General features: G+C 31.6%; 3 protein-coding genes across 7 annotated transcripts; 2 read left to right on the top strand and 1 right to left on the bottom strand.

Annotated features, from left to right (window-relative positions):
- The first annotated feature begins 65 nt into the window (after nt 1-65).
- Nucleotides 66-4,497, top strand: LOC146541223 (ATPase WRNIP1-like). The gene is made up of 8 exons (XM_085193245.1): nt 66-697; nt 762-992; nt 1,116-1,288; nt 1,610-1,864; nt 2,106-2,271; nt 2,771-2,954; nt 3,609-3,854; nt 4,285-4,497. Exons 1-8 carry the CDS (start codon nt 488-490, stop codon nt 4,389-4,391), a joined length of 1,572 nt encoding a protein of 523 aa, XP_085049371.1. The 5' UTR covers nt 66-487; the 3' UTR covers nt 4,392-4,497.
- Nucleotides 4,492-12,029, bottom strand: Top1 (DNA topoisomerase 1). Its single transcript, XM_085193097.1, has 10 exons — nt 11,870-12,029; nt 11,391-11,560; nt 10,853-11,245; nt 10,096-10,192; nt 9,620-9,799; nt 9,288-9,393; nt 8,913-9,072; nt 6,843-8,140; nt 5,743-6,019; nt 4,492-5,465 (listed from the first exon to the last, which is right to left on the bottom strand). The coding sequence occupies exons 1-10, from the start codon at nt 11,909-11,911 to the stop codon at nt 5,363-5,365; spliced, it is 2,826 nt and encodes a 941-aa protein (XP_085049223.1). The 5' UTR covers nt 11,912-12,029; the 3' UTR covers nt 4,492-5,362.
- Nucleotides 12,030-12,262: 233 nt separating this feature from the next.
- Rnmt (RNA guanine-7 methyltransferase) lies at nt 12,263-18,314 on the top strand. Of its 5 annotated transcripts, none has more exons than XM_085193273.1 (4): nt 12,267-12,493; nt 14,870-15,582; nt 15,667-17,051; nt 17,254-18,314. In XM_085193273.1, exons 3-4 carry the CDS (start codon nt 15,956-15,958, stop codon nt 17,358-17,360), a joined length of 1,203 nt encoding a protein of 400 aa, XP_085049399.1. In that variant the 5' UTR covers nt 12,267-12,493; nt 14,870-15,582; nt 15,667-15,955; the 3' UTR covers nt 17,361-18,314. The 5 variants fall into 5 exon arrangements, with proteins under 5 accessions (XP_085049391.1, XP_085049399.1, XP_085049421.1 ...); XM_085193295.1 differs by having other exon boundaries at nt 14,870-15,018; XM_085193281.1 differs by having other exon boundaries at nt 15,365-15,582.
- The last annotated feature ends 1,410 nt before the right edge of the window (nt 18,315-19,724 follow it).

Raw genomic sequence — 19,724 nt, forward strand, 5'->3', positions numbered from 1 at the left:
TGCGGTCTGACACTGACAGCAAGTACGGATTTAATGAAATTAAAAAAACAACAATAAACATTTTGCTTACCTAATTGAATTATATTTTTAGAAATACAAAGTAGAATTCCTGTAAAAAAATGTATAAATAACAATAAATGTTATGGTATTATTTAATTTTTAAATATAACATATATTAAATAAATATAAAAAATATTTTACTTTAAATTTTTTAAATTTATTGCTAAATAATCCGTTGATCATTAATTATTGTTTATTTCGTTGTTAAATTTAGCGGGTTTTGTGTAATTTGGTTATTTATCATACAACTAAATGTCAATTAAGTAATCAAATATAATTGTAAACGTTTTATTTGTATTTAAATGGAATATCAATGTGAAAACCTATTTTATTTAAAAAAATAAAATATTGCGCAGTATAAAATATATAAAAGTAAATTGCTAATTTGAATATTAAATACTTATTTGATAATTGAATAGTTCTAAATATGAATGAAAACAATAATATATTGCTTTGTCCTGTATGCGAAAAAGAATTTGAAACGGGAGTAATAGAACAACATGTAAATAAGTGTCTTTTTCTTAATTCTTTGTCGGAAAATAAAACTAAAAGAGATAGTTCTCATTTAGAAGAAACCTCTCAGAACAAAAGATCCAAATTTGATACAAGTCCTATTAGTAGCACATCAACATCTAAGGTAAATGAAGCAATTTAATGTAATACATATAATTTAATATAATTACATAATATATTACGTATAGTTCCAGGCTTCCCCACAAATACAACGTAAATCATCATTTAAAAATAAAACAAATACTCCCGTTTTAAATGAAAAAAAAAGTATTCCACTAGCAGAATCTATGAGACCTAACTGTCTGGATGATATTGTTGGCCAGAGAGAGTCATTTGGAGTGGGATCAATGTTACATTCTATGTTATTGAAGAAAAAAATACCCAACATGATATTGTGGGGGCCTCCTGGGTGTGGAAAGGTCTGGACTCTTTATTATTTAAATGTGACAATGAACACTCTTATGTACAGCATAAAATATTCATAAAATGTTCAGATTAATGAACTTCTTTTATTATAAAAAAATTGCAATTATTTATTTTAGACATCCATAGCAAATGTAATATCAAATATTTGCAAAGATGAAAATAACATGCGCTTTGTGAAATTATCTGCTACAATGTCTGGTATAAATGATGTTAAAGAAGCTGTAAAAATAGCTAAAAATGAAGCTCAATTCCAAAGACAAACTGTTATGTTTATGGATGAAATTCATAGGTGAAATTTTTACTTTATTTATTTCAAAATGTCTATCAGCACTGTAACCATTTGCATACAGTAGAATAGGCAGAGAAGGCCTTGTGTTAACTAACTTCTTTTCCCTCTTGCTCCCTGAATTTGGGACATTGTGTTTTGAGTGGTCAAATTCAGTGTTAAACTGTTTCGTATCTGAGCGGGAAAATTAATTATAATCAATGGGAATCAATCAACTTAGGAAGACATCCAAAATCATGTTTACAGTCATAGAATATGTTTTTTTACATTTTTAAAATACCAATATTTTGTAATATTATAAAAAGCTTAATATTTTTATTTAAGATTTAACAAGTTACAACAAGATACATTTCTTCCTCATGTGGAGAATGGAACAATAACTTTAATAGGTGCCACTACAGAAAATCCATCATTCAGCTTGAACAATGCTCTTCTAAGTCGATGTAGAGTTATTGTACTCAGTAAGCTTGCTATAGATGAAGTATGGCAGATTTTAGAAAGAGCTGTCTTAAGAAACAATTTAGCTCAAATAGTTGACAGTTTTGATGAAAAATTGGATACTAATTATGATAAGGAAAAGTAAGTTGGTTAGATTACAAAAAAACTTTTTTATGTGTAACAGTGTAGGCAGAAGAAACTTATTGTTCAAATACTTCATTTGCACTACCTGATTTTCCAGACATTATTTCTTGAGTGTTACTGTTACTTGGAACTCAAACCTACATAGCCACAAGACTATATATAAATTGTAGATTTTGATTTTTTTCATTGTATTATTATTTATTGTATATTTTTCATAGTATTATTATTTTCATTTAAGATATATAATAGAAAGGAAATCAATTCGATGGTTAGCTGAAGTTTGCGATGGGGACGCGCGGGTCGCCCTCGGTGCTTTAGAACTTGTACTGAATGCTGGTTCTACTTCATTAACAAAAAATAACTCAAAGTTTATTGGTTTGGAAGATTTGAAGAATGGCATCAAGGTAAAATGCATATTAATTATATATCTATTTGTTTCAAATATCAGAAAAAATCTGTATAAGTTTTAATACATTGCAGATTTCTAAAGAATCTAATAAAAAAAACGTATTAGAGTGGGATACAATTAATGGTGGTAAAATTAATTTTAAGAACATTTTTAATGTGTTATTGACCAGTGACAAATGTTAACAAAAATTATGACTCTAAATCCAACTTCAATGATTTGTTGTAACAATCGGCCATCGTGTATAGGGGTCGTCATGGCGCTGTGGAACAGCGTCCGCGCGACAGTTATGGGTTCAAGCCCCGTTCAATCAGAATAAAGAAGTATTTTGTTTTCATCACTCTATTAGGAAGAGTAAAACACGGCGTTAAGCTCTGTCTCGCAACGTCTCGAAAATTGTGTAGAAAATGGGGTATGTTTTCTTGTGAATAAGTTCCCTTTGCCACTCACCTTGCTACATACGGCATTCCTAACTATCGTCTTTATATGACTCCCAGCGTTCCCACGTCCTCTACGATCGCCAGGGCGAGGAGCACTACAACGTGGTGTCCGCCATCCACAAGTCGATCCGCGCGGGGGATGACAACGCGGCGCTGTACTGGACCACGCGCGCGCTGCACTCAGGGGAGGACCCGCTGTTTGTGGCGAGACGGCTTGTCAGGGCCGCTGCCGAGGATATCGGTACGATAGTGCTCTCTTCTTTTACTTGAGATATATGCCTCCACAAGCGTGGCATTATAGCGGAACGGAACGTTGAGATTTTTGTTTTCTAAAAAGTATTATTCTTTCCTAAGTTTGGCAGAAGTGATAATTACACTTTAAAAATGTAAAAAATACGAAAGCAAAAGATTTTATCTCGAGAGTTGGAGGTAGCACGTAGAACCATGTTGCGTATTTTAAAACATGATTTAGGACTAGCAGCCTGTTTTAAATTATCGGTTATTTCTTAACTGATAATTTAAAAGGAATAGAGTGGTAACATAAAAACAACTATTTAAGCGATACGCAAAGGGATGTCACAGAAAAACATTGTTTACGGATGAGATATTTTTTTTCTCACTTCAGTAACCATAACCGAGAATGGCCCTTCCAGCAAGACTTGGCGTAGGGTCATAAAACTCGAGGACATGGGTGGACCCAATCTTGTTAGAAACCAACGAGTCCCTAAAACATACGATTGGCAGTAGAATTTTCCCATAGAAAGAGTACATACAAACTACACACTTTAAAAATAATTACTGCTAAATAGTAGGAACAGGAACCGAATATCTTAACACCAGGCTTCCTCTGTCTACTGGTATATGGGATACAGATTGAAATTAAAATAATTTGTAGGGTTAGCCGACCCTAGCGCACTGGTGGAGGCAGTGGCGTGCTTGCAGGGCTGCCAGCATGTGGGCATGCCCGAGTGCGACGTGCTGCTGGCGCAGTGCGCCGTGCGCCTCGCGCGCGCGGACAAGAGCACGCAGGTGTACCGAGCTATGAGGCGCGTGCAGAAGTCACTGACCGACGCCAAGGGACCCTTGCCATCTGTTCCCTTACACTTGCGAAATGCGCCTACTAGATTAATGAAGGATTTGGGTGAGTACATTGAGTTATCTTTTGTCGTTTTAGATTTCTAGCTTAAATCATATTCACTGAAATTGTCATAAGGAATAATTATAACTCCATGGGAAAGGTTTAATTTTTCTTTTTTAATAGAATACACTTGCTCAATTTAAATAAATATTGTGACACTTTCTTTCACGTCCAGCAATGCTTGTATTACACAAGTACTTGTAAACACTCTTTGTAAGTGGGAGGCACATACAAAAAGATTATATTAATCTGTAATTTAAAAAGCAATGTGTAAAAACTTTAAGTAAAGTACACTACCTTTCAATAACAAGTGCTAAAGTTACAATTTCTAAACATATGAGTAATCTTGAGATCTTTACTAATCTTTCTTTGTAAAATATGTTCTGACAATACAATTTAATGTCAATTTTTTCTCAATGAAAAAATATTTTAGGATATGGAAAAGGATATAATATGCGACATCGTGAACAATCTGGACTCACATACATGCCTGAAGGACTTGAAAACATGAATTATTTCGATGAAGACGACAAGAGATAGTTAACAATGATGATGATGATATGTGATGTAAGACTTATTGTTATTGTTCGATAATTGTTATATTTGTAATGATAATAAATAAAATAATAAAATACGTAGATTCTAATGTCAATGTTTTAATTGGGATAATCTCATTTCACAATATGACATGGTAAAAATTGACTATTTACAAGATGCACACATCACTGTAACAATACAAATTTTACCTATGTTGTACCTTCGTAACACTGACGGCTTCACGTTGCCATAATTTTCGGTCCTATATTTATAAAAATAAAATAACATTATCTTAATTTACAACATTTGCTACTGCACATTGTGCACAAAAATACATATAAATTTACATTATTCTAGTCGTTCGAGCCTGAGACATTGCGATTTGCGTACGATCTTAGATTAAACAGAGATCGTATTTAGGACCATCCATGAACAACAGACAACCACACAATATATATACAAATTAAATTGATATTCGATTACCAAAATGACTATTTTGATCTTAATATTACTCAGCACTGTCATTTGTGTAATGTAGAAATAAAAATATTTATATTAGCTTATAATGTAAAAAAATATGAATGGGTGTCTACTACAATTGTTGAAAGTCCGCTTAATTAAAATGTGCCATTACTTACGCAAACAATTGTAAAATTTGTACAATCTTATACTAAATGTTGCAAGTAATACTAACTTTAACTTAACACTAAGCCTGAATCAACAAAACAAATAGCCTAAAATAAATTAGAATCAGACTTCTAATTTGGATCCTAAAGATGTAAGGAACAGATTTTTTGTCTAAATAATCAAGAATGTAAAAAAATTAATCAATTAATACATGTATTTTAAAACGTTGGTCAGAAATTCATAAATCAATAAATAACAGAAAGTATAGACAAATATATAAAGTGGAACGTATGCAGATATGAAAATAGTATACAATATATAAAGTATAGCTAATGCTACAATTGAACTTAAAAAACGTAGTCGGGTCCGGCCATGTCGATCGCCCATCTAAATTTATCCCGCTGAGTTTTGTTGTAGATCTTTTCGATTGGTACACCATGCTTTTTGCACCTAAAGAAACAACAAATGTCATTAATAAACAAAATTAGCAAATTCATTTATATCTTAAATTAAAGTATTAAAAGTATTTTAATAAAAGAGAAGGCCAAGTGTGTAGTGAGTTACATTGTGGGTTTATTCACTACTCACTTCAATGTTCAAGTTCAAATATTTTCATTTTATCACTAGTAACACAAAATGAGTCATTGAGATCAGCACTCTACACACCCCCAGTGTCCTCTGTTATATGTAGTACATAGTATGAAACTATAAAATACACTAAACTCACCAAGCAACAGAAATACGTGGGTCGAGATAATTAAGTTTTGAGGTGCCGAGAGCAATTGTTTTGTTTTCATCACGATCAGTCTCTTGTAATTCTAATTTCTTTAATTGATCTTTAAGACGTTCTAATGCCTTCTTTTTCTTATCACATGCTAATTTTTCTTTAACTGAGCCTCTTTTGGCAGCTTTGGCTGCATCTCTAAGGTCTTCTTCGGCCTCATCCACTTGATCTCGTTTTGTTTGAATTTTCTCTTTTAGTGCCTCCATAGACTTAGAATGACCTGTGGAATGCATTTTATGAGTGTAAAATTATATTTGTCAATGCTAGGTAATAAGGAATATAAATATAAATAACTTTGCAAACAAAATAAACTACACAAAGAAAAAATGATTAAAATATACACAGTGGAAGCGTCAGTTCCACCGTGAAGTCGTCAGTCCTTTTACGGGAACAGCATATAGGACAAAATATTTTAAACCCATACCCATTTTACAACGATAATTTTTACTCTTTATTTTGTTTGAAAAAATAACTTTCATTTTTGGGAAAAATATATATTTTTTTATTGTATTAGGCTTTTGTAGAATAGTTAAAACTGTGGTTTCATTTAAAGTTGTGCTAACAAAAACTCTGTATAAATAACAGCGGTACTCAGATAGAGAAAAACAAAAATATTTCAAACATCTTAATAATTTTACCTATATTTGTATATAGTCAGCTTAGAGTGCAAGACTGCTAAATCTATGTATTGTTTTTATATCATTTGAAAGTGTAAAAAAATACAAAATTTACCTTTATTTTATTTTATATAGTAGAGAAATCAAATTAATTTTTGAAAATGTAAAAACCTTCTGATCATACATATATATGCTCATATAGTTATTTAGAAATATGTTGTCTCTTAATAATTTACTAAATAGGCTGATGGCTGGGTTTACACTCTAAGCTGGCTATGTGCGATTTGCTGTTAATATCTATTACATATTTCATTAAAAAATCAAAACTTATTTCAATTTATGGATGATTAACAGTAAATATCTTTAGCTTTTCTTTATAATTGCAAATGCTATTTTAGTAAAATATTTTAATGTTGTAGTTCTTACCTTTAGGGACGGCCCTTTGATGGTTGCAAAGGATAGCGACTGCCCGATTTGCTCTGTTATATGCTAAAATTTTTTCTGGTACTGAAGCATCTGGATCCGTAAGTTCATCCAATTGCATTTGTAAAGTTATAGATGCATTGTATGTACGGAAGACTTTAGCAGTCAGTCCCGGCATCAACTCTTTCAAATGTTCATTTAGTGTTTGTGTATTTAGTCTATCAAATAGGTCATCACTTCCTTTTTTGTTTTCCATAAATAACTCGAGATTCTTGAACACCCTTTTCTCCACTGGCACTTCATTGTAATATCTAATGGAATCTTTACCCAGAAAATCAAACACTACAACATATTCTTTTCCATCTTTCTCCTTGTGCAATTCAATATGTTCAACTCGAAGGGAACAGCAACCAACTGTATCTGCTTGATCATCGTCTTTTTCATTACCAGCTCTCAAAGCTAACTTATCAATGAAGTACAACGCCACTGCTCGTTGACGGACACGCATTTCTTTAGCTTTCCAATCTGCCTTGTATGTTGCTCTAATTTTGTCTATACTCTTATGTAAACTTCTAGCAATTTCATATTTTTGCCAATCTTTTTCACCTTTAAGCTTAGAACTAGGATTTAACATAACATACTTGGATTGACCTTGAACATTTTCAGTCCAGGAAGCTAACCATGTGACAGTATTGTCATGCCTAACTTCTTTCCACTTGTGACCAGCAGGAGGTTTAGGTACTTTGCTATCCTTTGAACAATTAATTAGAACATCTTCAGGCATTACACGTCTTTTAAGCATTCCCATTTTTGGATGCTCTCCTCTTCCTCTAAAAAGTCCTGGTGGTTCTATTCTAAAGTTACCAATTTTTTCTTTATGTCCATCTATTATACAAAAACCATACTCTTTTTGAATTTCTTCATTTTTTGCTTTGAGTTCTGCCTTCTCTTCTTTTGTACGATTTTTATTTTTTTCTGATACACTTAGGAAATATGCTTGCATTTCCTTAAAGTCACATTTTGAAAGATCTTTTATAAGTTTTGTTTCTTCATGTGTCATAACTTTCCGCCAGTCACTAAAGAAATTATTGTTAAATGTTGATTTGGTAGTGTAATCATGATCTAACATTCGCGCGTAGAACCCTGCAACTTCTTCAGTGTCCTGAGACAGTTTAATTACTTTACCATCATAGCGGAATTTGACATTTTCAGGTAATAGTTCGTAAGGAGGTGCAAACAGTGGGCCTTTATGTTCTAGGAAATACCATTTAGTACCATCTTCTTTTTTAGACTCTTCCCACCTATAAAATTTCATACGTTAGCTTAGTATATTTTTAAGATAAGAGTATCTTAATGAAAAAAGTATTTTTTTCATAATATAATTTGGAAAATATTTACACTTTTCGAAAATGTCGTAGTTGTCTCACTGTTTGAATATTTTTGGAAGCTACTTTCAATATTGACTTAAATTGAATGAACGTAATTCTAACACTGACAATCATTTTAATGAGTGCCAGATATAACCTAAAGCTTATGGCATTTGAGGTTAGAGCATCACAGTACTGTAGCGCCATCTAGTCATAATTTGAACATACTATGACATTATTGCTATAACAAAAATATAGTAGCAGTAAATTATAAACCCAAAAATGGTTACCCTAAAAACTTTATTTCGAGTTTTGCAGTATACATAGGAGGAACTTACTTGATTTTCGACTCTTCACCGCTCAATAGATTTTTTTTTTTAGTTTCACACTATGGACATAGTATATACATACAGGTAAAGCAGAGAGGAATCTAGTGTTGAGACTCATTTCCTACTTTAGTAACTCAACTTTCGAGAAATAGTGGGTTGAGTGGCAAAACTCAATGACACTTTGTTTATTTACCAGAGTCGTCTTTATGTTTAGTCGTGTTTACTGTCTGACGCTGTACTGCTGCACCAAGGCAAGCTTTCATGAGAGGTCGTGAACTTTCAAATACATAACACATTCTGCTCAATAGTTTATAGTGACTTTCAACCTAATTAATATATAATTAGGTTGAAAATCTTGACATAATTAATTTATTTACCATTTCCAAACTTCTTGTTCTTCTTCTTCCTTTTTCTTACGTTTTGTAGGACTAGGACCATTTTCGGTTTCAGATTTCATACTTTTACTAGATTTAGTTTTTTCGGCTTTCTTTTTCTTCTTCTTAGGTGCTTCTTCTTCATCATAATCATCATATGATTCTAAAAAAATTTAAATGTTCTTTATATTAAAAGATTTTATGAATCATATAAAATAATTAGAAATATATTTTGTAATAAGGAATAAAGAATTATTTGTTGTTTATTCAAAGAAAACTTTAATATTAGAAATGTAAACAAAAGAAAAAAAATATAATTCAAAATAATAGTGTTCAACTATACACTTGGAAAACTCAACACAAGAGAGTTTAAGTTACCTTTTTTAATTTTCTTTTTTGATTTTTGGCGTTGAAGTAAGGGAATGTCTTCTTCCCCTCCACTTTCACTGGCTGCTCTCTTTTTCTTAGATGAAATACGATCCAACTAAATGAAAATAGTGAAAAATATTACGAAAAGTGAATATTACCATATGACATTGGTAATATTCACTTTTATTTTTTATAATAAATAAAAATTATTAATGATGTTATTTGTGTGTTAACTATGAATATGCCAATTTAAATACTTTAATTATAATGCAATATCATTTATATATCAACTGTGTGGTAATTTGAATCAAACTAAGTAGATTTGTTACAAGTTTACTTACTAGTGGTATATTTTCTTCTTCACCAGACATACTTTCATCATCAGCAGGAAGTTCTGACAGAGGTTCATCTTTGAACTGGGACATTGAATAGTCACAAGAGGACATAGTAGTGTTGGCACCGGCATAACCATCATATTCCACATCCACTTTGATTTCCTCTTTAACTTTAACTTCTTCTACCTACAACCAGAATAAGATGTGTGAATGAATGAAAAATGTAAGTGATGTAAATATAAGTAGCACATATAGTATATAAATATGTATAATAAGTATATGAAGTGAGAGTTGCAGGTTTTGAAATCCACTTAGGGGGATAAATTATTTTTATTTACTCACTTTAGTAAGAAAGCAATTCGCTGCATTAAGTTTCATTACTGAAAATGCAATGTCTCGAAAATTAGAAAGTCTTGATACTAAGTTCCCTCTGCCCACTACGTGTGTAATTAATAAATTTGTCTATGTAATATTTTAATTACCTCCATAGGTTCATGTTTAACAGGGTACTCTTCACTGTCTTCACTTTTAATTTTTAAATGTTTTTCACTGCTACTTTTTTCCTTACTTTTACTAGAGCTGTATAGAAAAAAATATATAAATATTGTTATCTTGTAGAACATTGCAAATTTAGAAATATATTAAATAAATTATAAAATAATTTGATTAAATGTTCTGCCCATTTATTAGTTAAAAGTAATTGTTTTTGGGTTTTGTTATATTGGTTGGTTGGTTGATATGTTAATAAATGCCACCAATAACATTTTTTCTTTATATATTTTCCATGTACAGACACTAATCTGTTACAATATTATTATAAGTATAGAAGATATAGATTATAGTAAAGATATTTTAATTATTATACTTTATAAATTTTATTAAATATAATATTATATAAATTTGTATGTAACAATAATTATAGAACTTTTAATAATAAATGTATATATTTACTAGCGACTCATTTGCAGCATTGCCCGCTTGAACCACATGATTCCATAATAATCAGAACTTCGTTTATGTTAATTCTATAAAGTGATTTGCATAAAACAAAACAACGTTATAGGAAGTTTGACAAAATACAATAGTGAAAACTGTATTTAAATAGGTTAAGCAGTTTCTGAGATTCACCTTAGTTACATTGATAAAAAATTGCCTATAATAATAGATTTTGTCATATTTCTTCCACATTCCTACAATGATCAGTGTCAATTTTATGAAATGTGTAGATTTGACTTTTACCTGTGTTTATCTTTAGAACTGGAGTGTCTATCCTTATCACTGCGGTGTTTATCCTTATCGCTTCTGTGCCTATCTTTCTCATCTCTTTCTCTGTCACGATCCTTGGATTTGTGTTCCTTGTCTTTTGAAGAAGAATTTGATGATGATTTCTTTTCCCCATCATTTGATCTATGTTTGTCTCGATCACTCCTGTCTTTCTCCTTATGTTTGTCTTTATCACTTTTGTGTCTATCCCTGTCCTTGTCGCTACGATCTTTTTCTTTTTCAGAACGATCTTTATCCTTGTGCCTATCTCTGTCTTTGTGGTCCCTTTCCCGTTCCTTATCCTTACTTGAAGACTTATGAGAGCTGCTATGATTTTTGCTGCTTGAATGTTTGTCTTTTTCTTTATCCCTGGTAAAATAAAAATGATTACCAACTTGCACAGTATTAAATTTAAATTTCAATTCCTGATAAAAACTATGACTAAATATACAAAATCAAGAATACTATATAAATGTGAGAATAAAAATAAAAAGAAATTTCTAGAACATCTAACCTGCTCGAACTGCTACTATGTTTCGAGGAGCTCTTATGCTCTCTGTCACGATCTTTATCACGATGTTTGTCCTTGCTCGAAGACTTGTGACTACTTTTATGTTTTTCGGAGCTGCTGTACCCGTTGTGGATGCCGTTCACGTGTTCACTTTTGTTTCCATTTACCTTTCCCTGTGAATAGCATATAATCGGGATTTTTAGTTGAGGATATTATATTTATTTATACCGCAGAATTACTTCAATATGAGCTTTATTTAAATAATAAATAAGTAAAACATTAGTATTTCAAAAAATCGCAACGAAATGACGCTTAGCTTCTTCTTATGCGAGAACTATAGTAGACGCCATATTGGGACTTAGAAAATTTTCGCTTTGTAGTCTGGACGACCACCAGTAAACAGAAAGATATACACGTTGCATTATCATAAATGATTAATAAAAGAAAGTAACAATTAAAATCACAATTATTTAAATACTCACTGAATCGAAATCATTATCACTGGCTGGATTTTCAACGCTCATTTTGCCTACGTATAACGTCGTTTGTTAGAGATTACATGAGGCCGGTCGACCGAACGCAATTTTTCTAAGTGCCGCGATATGACGAGTGCGCATGCGGCGTTCGTAAATCGCAGCAACTTCAAGTGAAGCAGTTCAATGCTCGCATAAGTTGCTAACTTCGCCTCATGTGACAAAGTCATTTGGAACGTTTTTAATGCTTATAAAATTAAAAATAAATTGAAATATCTATTTTTATAAATAATTAGATAGATATATTTTAAAAAAGATTCACGTTGGTTCTATTGTATGAAATAAAGATAAAACTGAACATTTTAAATATGTTAACTGGCAAACTTGGAGACATGAGTTGCTGACATTTGATATTTTTTTTGTTATTCGTTTAATCATTTTAGCTTGATATTAGCGTTTCGAAGTTCGAACTCAGGGACTTCGATTATTTTTCTGATTTTCTCCTCTTTTATAGTGGTAACTAGAAACAATATACAATTAACAATTCTGTAGTAGTACAATGCTGTCAAAGACTACTGTAGTATAATATTATAAAAAGATTAAAGTTCCATTCTAATAAGGCGATTTGTTATAGTAAGTATTTGTGCTATTCTTTAGGTTAAATTGATTTTATTTTCATAATTATAGTTAGAAAAAGAAACTCATCTCTACCTTATCGCCCTGCCCCTGGTATGTAACCTCTTGTTTTTAAGACGAGGCAATCCCCGTCTAGGAAAAGACATCGTCTAATCCAAAAATAAACAATAAAAAAATAGTATTCACCGCTACTCCGTCAATTCCAAATGCTTACGTCAACTTATCCATGTTTAAAATGCCAAAATCTTATATTGACTAAAGGAAAGTCATTTTTGTGTAAATTTCAAAGAAAATCCGATCCTGCCAGAAAGGCAAGGATGTCCCAGATGTAGCAGGGTAGGAGGGAATAGTATTATGAAATAGTGCCCCCACAATCTGCCCAACTTTTAAGGCATTATGTGACAAGTTGCAGGACTCAACAGTTTTGCTGCCAGTGTGAAAATTAAAATATCTCATTTCCCTGAATGGGAAACAAACTGCAAACAAAGCACTGTTGCACCACAATGGCCTCATTCATGTTCAATTGTTCTTCCTCATAAAGTCTTCTCTTTTATTAATATTACTTTTGTCATAGATAATGTTTAATTCTTTATGTAATTTTAATGTGTTTAAGGGGTTGTTTTAAGTATATTAATAATAATGAAGCCTATTTTTCAAAATCTAATTTAACAATTCAAACGTTGTTAGTAGTATTTATATAAAGTTAACGTATTAGTAGTGTTTGAATTTTTATATATGGACCTCTCTTTGGGTGTAGGCCCCCTTCAGCTTGTTCCATTCAACTCTGTTCTGAGCCTTCTTAGCCTTTTTCCACCACCAGCATCAGCTATGTCATCTAACCATGTTTTGTAGGGTTGTCCAACTTTGTATTTCCCTATTTGACCTTTTTATTTGGCTAATAGTATCCATGTCATCTGTACTATGGGCTATGGGACCGGCCCATCTCCATATCAGTCTGACAGCCTCTGTGAGTGCATTCATTATGATTGTTTGTATGTGCTTACTTCTTTATTTTTTTCAGTTTACTTTATTCTGAGTATACTTTTTTCTATTGGTTTTCAAGTGGCTCTTATCGTATGTTTTGCTTCATTGGTCCTTATATAATCGGTCCAACCCTATTTATAATCTATATAAATGATTTGTGTCAGCTCCCTATGGTCAACGGTAAAATCGTTACGTTTGCTGATGATACAGCCCTTATCTTCAAGGCTAACTCATGGGCTGAAGTCTTTTATCATGCTCAAGAGGGTATCAATAAGGTCAAGAAGTGGCGTTGCGATCATCTCCTAACACTAAACTTTGAAAAAACTAAATATCTTACCTTCTCCATTCATAAGTCACCGATTCCATCAAATCTTCATCTATTAGCACATACCTGTAACATCTCGATAAATTCTCTCTGTTTTTGTAGCCCACTCCAGCGGGCTGAGGTGGTCAAATATTTGGGAGTAGATTTTGACAACAATTTAAGTTTTGAAACGCATACCAATAACCTCTCAACTAAATTACGCAAGCTTATTGTGATTTTCAAAAACTTGCGCCACATTGCTGACCGTGATATAATTAGAACTGTATATTTCGCTATTTGTCAATCCGTTATTGATTATTGTATTACTTCATGCGGTGGATCATACAAGTCCCAAATGATAAAAGTAGAAAGAGCTCAAAGAGCCATTTTAAAAGTGAGTGCATTTCTCCCGAGTCTATTTCCAACAAAAGATCTTTATAATTTATGGGAGGTGCTAACTGTGAGACAAATTTTTATCTTGCATACAATATTAAAAAAGCATAGCGAATTGACATATAGTCCGAGCCTAGTTGCAACAAAACGTAGAAAAGGTACAGTGTGCCCTATACCTACCTATAGAACACAATTTGCTTGTAAATTCTATTGTTATCTCGGTAATTTCGTATATAATAAATTAAACACTAAATTATTATTTTACGGCCTCACTAAATCGAAAATAAAAAAGTACTCTTCAAATGGCTTCAAGCTATGTCGTATAGCTCCACAGAAAAAATATTAAATCCCTGAGAATTATAATATATATAAAAATATAATAAATAAAGCTAAATTTAAATTCTTCTCCTAGTCTATGTTGTACAATAAATGTCAGCACACACACACCAACGCACACACTCGCACACACACACACACACACACACACACACACACACACACATACACACACACACCCACACACACGCGCAACATAGCACACACTTATTCTCCACACCTTCCTAAATATTCATACTCGTACTTACGTATGTAATCGCTAGCAATAACTTTTTAGTAATTTTTAGCAAGTAGTTATTGTACCTCCAAATGGTCATGTATTTTCTATATGTATCTATTTTCTCCTATGAATGCAGTTGCTATCCTGTAATCCTCCTTGAACTATACATACAACTTGAACTATCCATATTGGTATACATCAATTTTTTAATCCCCTACCACAAGTGAGAACCTGGCGACTAGTGACACAGGCCTAGCTTAGTACAAGCGTCAGTCTCACATAATTGTAAGTTGTATTATATGTACCTACAGATAAATGTAACTTTTTGTAAATTTGTATCGTGTGAGAAATAAAGTTATTATTATTATTATTAATAATCCAGTGCATATCTGCATAGAGTGAGAACCTGGCAACTAGTAGCACAAGCTCAGAGCTTAGTACAAGCGTCAGTCTCACATGATTGTAAAAAAAAAAAAATTCTATGTACCTAAATATACACAACAAATTTATTGTACACTTTACATTGTGTGGAGAAATAAATTATTTTTATTTTATATATGTAAAGAGTCCATGTTTTGTAGCCTTATAGTAAGCTAAGTAAAAGATGTGTATCAATGACAATCTTCTTAAGTTTTAGGTTATAGCTTCTACCTTCTATGAACTTAATTTTATCAGCATTTATTTGTAAACCCACTATAATAGTAATATCCTTAAAAGGAGGGCAAAATTTGGTATTACAGCCGATAGTTCAAGTGAGGTATCAGATGAAAGGGCTCTGGCTGGAATGTCATGCTGAAACCTGTTCACAAGCCAGCTTGTTCTCTTGGTTGTGACACATTGTTCATCTATGTAAATTATTACTACTTTCTAAATTGGTATAAAATTATTGTTGATTACTATTGTGTATATAGATATTTTTTTATTTTGTTACAGGAGCAGACTGTATTTTTACTGGACCTCTTTATAATATCTATTATTGTGTAACTTATCTCTTTACTTTTAGTTTTTAATCTTCCTTGTGTCTTGTTCATATAATGTGCCTTTGACAAAGTAAATTGTAACCATCATCTGAAGAGCTAAGAAGGTGAATAAACCTCTAACTCTCGTCTATATATTACTGTACACCAATTATAATTATTAAGTTTTTAGTAAATGAATAGACTTCTTAAAATTTTAAATAATAGGTCACATTAATATAAAAAAGTTTTTTCTAAGTAAAAAAATGTCTAATGTATCAAAAAATGCACAAAACTCTGCTACTGGTGATAATTCAGATGGTTGCATAAATCCACATAAAAATTTAAAAAGGCCTGCATCTGACAGAGATGATAATGATATACCTAATAAAGTACAAGTTTCACATGCAAATATTGTTGCTGCGCACTATAATCATATAATAGAAAAAGACTTGAAAGAAAGATTTAATTCACCTATTTTTTATCTTAGAAATTTTAATAATTGGGTAAAAAGTGTACTCATTCAAGAGTATACTGACAAAATACGACAGAAAGATTATGGAAGACGTTTGAAAATATTAGATATATGTTGTGGCAAAGGAGGTGATTTAAGTAAATGGCAAAAAGCTCATGTAGATCATCTTATTTGTGCTGATATTGCAGAAGTCTCAGTAGAGCAATGTAAAAGTCGATATGAAGACTTACGTCGTCGTTCTGGGCGTTTATTCACAGCTGAATTTATTGCAACGGACTGTACAAGAAATAGTTTACGTGATAAATATAATGATCCTTCAATAAAATTTGATGTAGTAAGCTGCCAATTTGGGTTGCATTACAGTTTTGAAAGTTTAAGTCAGGCTCGTTGTATGTTGTCTAATATATCAGAATGTTTAAAACCAGGTGGTTATTTCATTGGAACAACCACAGATGCATATGAAATAATTACTCGATCAAAAAAGTCACCTGATGGCACATTTGGAAACAGGATTTTCAACATTGAGCTATTTTTCAATCCTAAGGAAAATTGTCCTCTCTTTGGAGGAAAATATAATTTTCACTTAGAAGGGGTAGTGGATTGTCCTGAATTTATAGTTAATTTTGAATTATTAGAATTGCTGGCTAAAGAATATGGTTTGGAATGTGTATATAAAGCTAGTTTTGCAGAATTTTATAATGAATTTTCTGGAAAATACAGAGATTTGTTACATAAGATTAAATGCTTTGAAAGCTATCCTGCTACTTCAGAGAAAGAACTAATTGCAGAAGAAAAAGAATATGATCATGCAAAAAAGTATTATGAAAATATGGAAAATAAAAATGGTTCACTTGGGACTATGAGCCAGTGTGAATGGGATGTGGCCAGTAAGTAGAAAAATATGTAATATTTTTTGGTTTCATGCTTTATCCTGCAAATATGGACCACTTGGGTCACAGCACCACAAAAGATTAAATATGTGTGTTACTAAATTTTAATTAAATAAGTAGTTTATAATTTTCAATGCTAAAAACTTAGCATTGACATAATATATTTTTTATTAATAATATCTATTTTTTTTTATTCCAGCAATATATTTAACATTTGCCTTTAAGAAATGCAAGTCAACATGGGACGTAAATGGCAAGCCTGTTTTCATAACCTCAGACAAGGAGATGTCAACTGCGAAACAATAATAGTTATAAGATTTTTTTGTACATAATTAATTTACTGTGCATTTATACAAAATAAAAACTAAACAACTTAGCCACATATTTATAAGGCACTGTCAGCTCAGTGGTTTATACATACGGGCCTGACAATTGTTATATTAAATGGGCCTTTTGCCTAAACCAAATAGCCTTAATGTTAAGAGTATTACTGCAAATCATTTAAAAGTATGTATCTTATATTGTACAAGACAGTTGATGTTGATGATAATTTTTTTAACAGAGAAATGAAATTATAAGTATTTATAACAAAAAATAACGATAGTTTAATTGAATTAATCTTAATTTTATGGTTATCAACATAGACCTAAAATATAATAGATATGCAAGTCTAATTTAGCAATGCTACTCTGATATAACGCAAATCTTTAATTTCATATAGGTACAGTCAATCTGAGTAACTGACAGATACGAACGACATTTTACACTTAACACTATATCTTAAAATTTAAAGCATATTGCAAGATTGTCTTTGTTTTATTACTTCTCTTATATTTGAAATTCACATAAACCAAAGATTTATGTGCATTTCTAAGTACTATGAGAGATATTTGAAAAAATACATCATAGAAGAAAATCAGAATTTTTTAGTCTGTCACCTTCACCAAATGGGACTCTGACACAAAGAACCATTTATAAAAAAAATAGTCATAATTATTCTTCTTATTAATGTAGGTAACATTGGTTCATGTTTTTATTAAATAACTAGTGGACCCGAACGCAGCTATGCCCGCTTGAACTATAAGAATATTTATTAAATATATTTATGACATTATTTTCAGTTTTCAATAGAGAGATACGTTAAGCAAGCTCATTTTGGGTGACGTTTTCTAACAACAAACTTTGCAAATCGTTGCTTAGCAACGGCGACATAGCGATGGTTGTTATCAACATGGCAGAATAAATTGCATGTCAAATTAATATGTATTTTAATATATTGGTATATATCGAAAATATTACAAATATGAGAAAAAAAAGTATCCTATGTTCACCCCGAGACCCTCAAGTATCTCTATATGAGTATTTTATCACAATTAAATTAGCGGCTTGGCCCTGATTGCGTAAAAGACAGACAGACAGACAGTTACTTTCGAATTTATAATATAAGTATGGATGGATATAACTAAAATAATTCCACAGTTTTGTCTTAAATTACAAAAAATATAGAATCAGTCTAGAGCGTTTGGTATTTCTATACTATATATCTATTTTAATCAGCATAATAAATACTTAAAAACACGTTCAATAGAAAATTCAGGCAAATTTAAAAGAAAACAAGGCAAAATAATTCCTACAAAAACCCAGGCACTTTTATACTAATTTCACTGGTATCTACTGTAGATACAATACGGGTGGAAGCGTCAGCGCTCCTTTTACAGGAACAGCGTATAGGGTAAAATATTTCAAACCCATACCTAAAGAAATTAATCAAGATACCACAAGTTTAGACGTAGGATTTTTTTTTCATTTCACGATGTTTATTCATACCTGTATTTCGTGTGACGCAATTACGCATAGATAGTAGATACCAATAACGTAAATAATAATAACTACAACAAACAAACAAACTACAAAAATACTATTTAAGGTTAAATAACTTTGAACTTTATCGCCAATACCTCCGACTCGATTTCGGAATGAGGTGTGTGCGGCGGTGTCCTTAACAAATGGCGTTTTATTTTACAACGATCATTTTATTATTTCTTTTGTGTGAAAAAAAAATTTGAAAAAAAAAATTGTATTAGGCTTTTAAAGAGTAGTTAAAAGTGTGGTTTCATTTAAAAAGGTGATGATGAAAACACTCTGTACATGTCTGTCTACCTTGGTACCAAATATAAAGTTTGTTAGTATTTTGATGAGTGAGGCAGTCACAAAATTGCAAGAATGTTAATTTTATACACAACATAGGTTTTAACAAATGTGCTAAATTTCATTAAAAAAAATAAAGCTGTACCCCGCACATAGCACGGTAGGCAGTGGGAACCTAGTGTTAAGACAATCCGTTCCCATTTTCCGCCGAATTCTGGACGTAATAAATTCTGGAGAAAGTATGACAGGTTGTGTGTTCGATTCCCACTCGAGGAAATAAAATATTGAATATTTTCATTTCTTCACTCTGGTGTCGAGGCAAGCAAGGAGGTGTTAGAAATGGGGAACGGAGTGTCTCAACACCAAGTTCCCTCTGCCTACCTTGCTATATGCGGGATAACAACGAGACTCTAAAAAAATTCTGTGGGCATTGCCTATACTGTGGACATTGCCTACATTATCTAAATGATGTATAAAATGAGCTCAATCCAAGCTAGTATAAATAATACAATAAAAATATAA

The sequence above is a fragment of the Heliconius melpomene genome, chromosome 1 (assembly GCF_056956725.1).
Source record: "Heliconius melpomene rosina isolate 202511_hmr_F chromosome 1, ASM5695672v1, whole genome shotgun sequence".
NCBI classification, from domain to species: Eukaryota; Metazoa; Arthropoda; class Insecta; order Lepidoptera; family Nymphalidae; genus Heliconius; species Heliconius melpomene.

What these genes read in the sequence shown, in the direction of transcription:
- Rnmt (XM_085193265.1), top strand. Translation starts at nt 15,956, where the DNA reads ATGTCTAATGTATCAAAAAATGCACAAAACTCTGCTACTGGTGATAAT. An exon ending in GTGTGAATGGGATGTGGCCA is followed by an intron (nt 17,052 to 17,253) that starts GTAAGTAGAAAA and finishes TTTTTATTCCAG; the next exon opens with CAATATATTTAACATTTGCC.
- Top1 (XM_085193097.1), bottom strand. Translation starts at nt 11,911, where the DNA reads ATGAGCGTTGAAAATCCAGCCAGTGATAATGATTTCGATTCA. An exon ending in AAAAAAGAAAATTAAAAAAG is followed by an intron (nt 9,073 to 9,287) that starts GTAACTTAAACT and finishes AAATTTTTTTAG; the next exon opens with AATCATATGATGATTATGAT. An exon ending in CCACGTATTTCTGTTGCTTG is followed by an intron (nt 5,466 to 5,742) that starts GTGAGTTTAGTG and finishes TTGTTTCTTTAG; the next exon opens with GTGCAAAAAGCATGGTGTAC.
- LOC146541223 (XM_085193245.1), top strand. Translation starts at nt 488, where the DNA reads ATGAATGAAAACAATAATATATTGCTTTGTCCTGTATGCGAAAAAGAA. An exon ending in GGCCTCCTGGGTGTGGAAAG is followed by an intron (nt 993 to 1,115) that starts GTCTGGACTCTT and finishes TATTTATTTTAG; the next exon opens with ACATCCATAGCAAATGTAAT. An exon ending in TTTATGGATGAAATTCATAG is followed by an intron (nt 1,289 to 1,609) that starts GTGAAATTTTTA and finishes TTTTTATTTAAG; the next exon opens with ATTTAACAAGTTACAACAAG.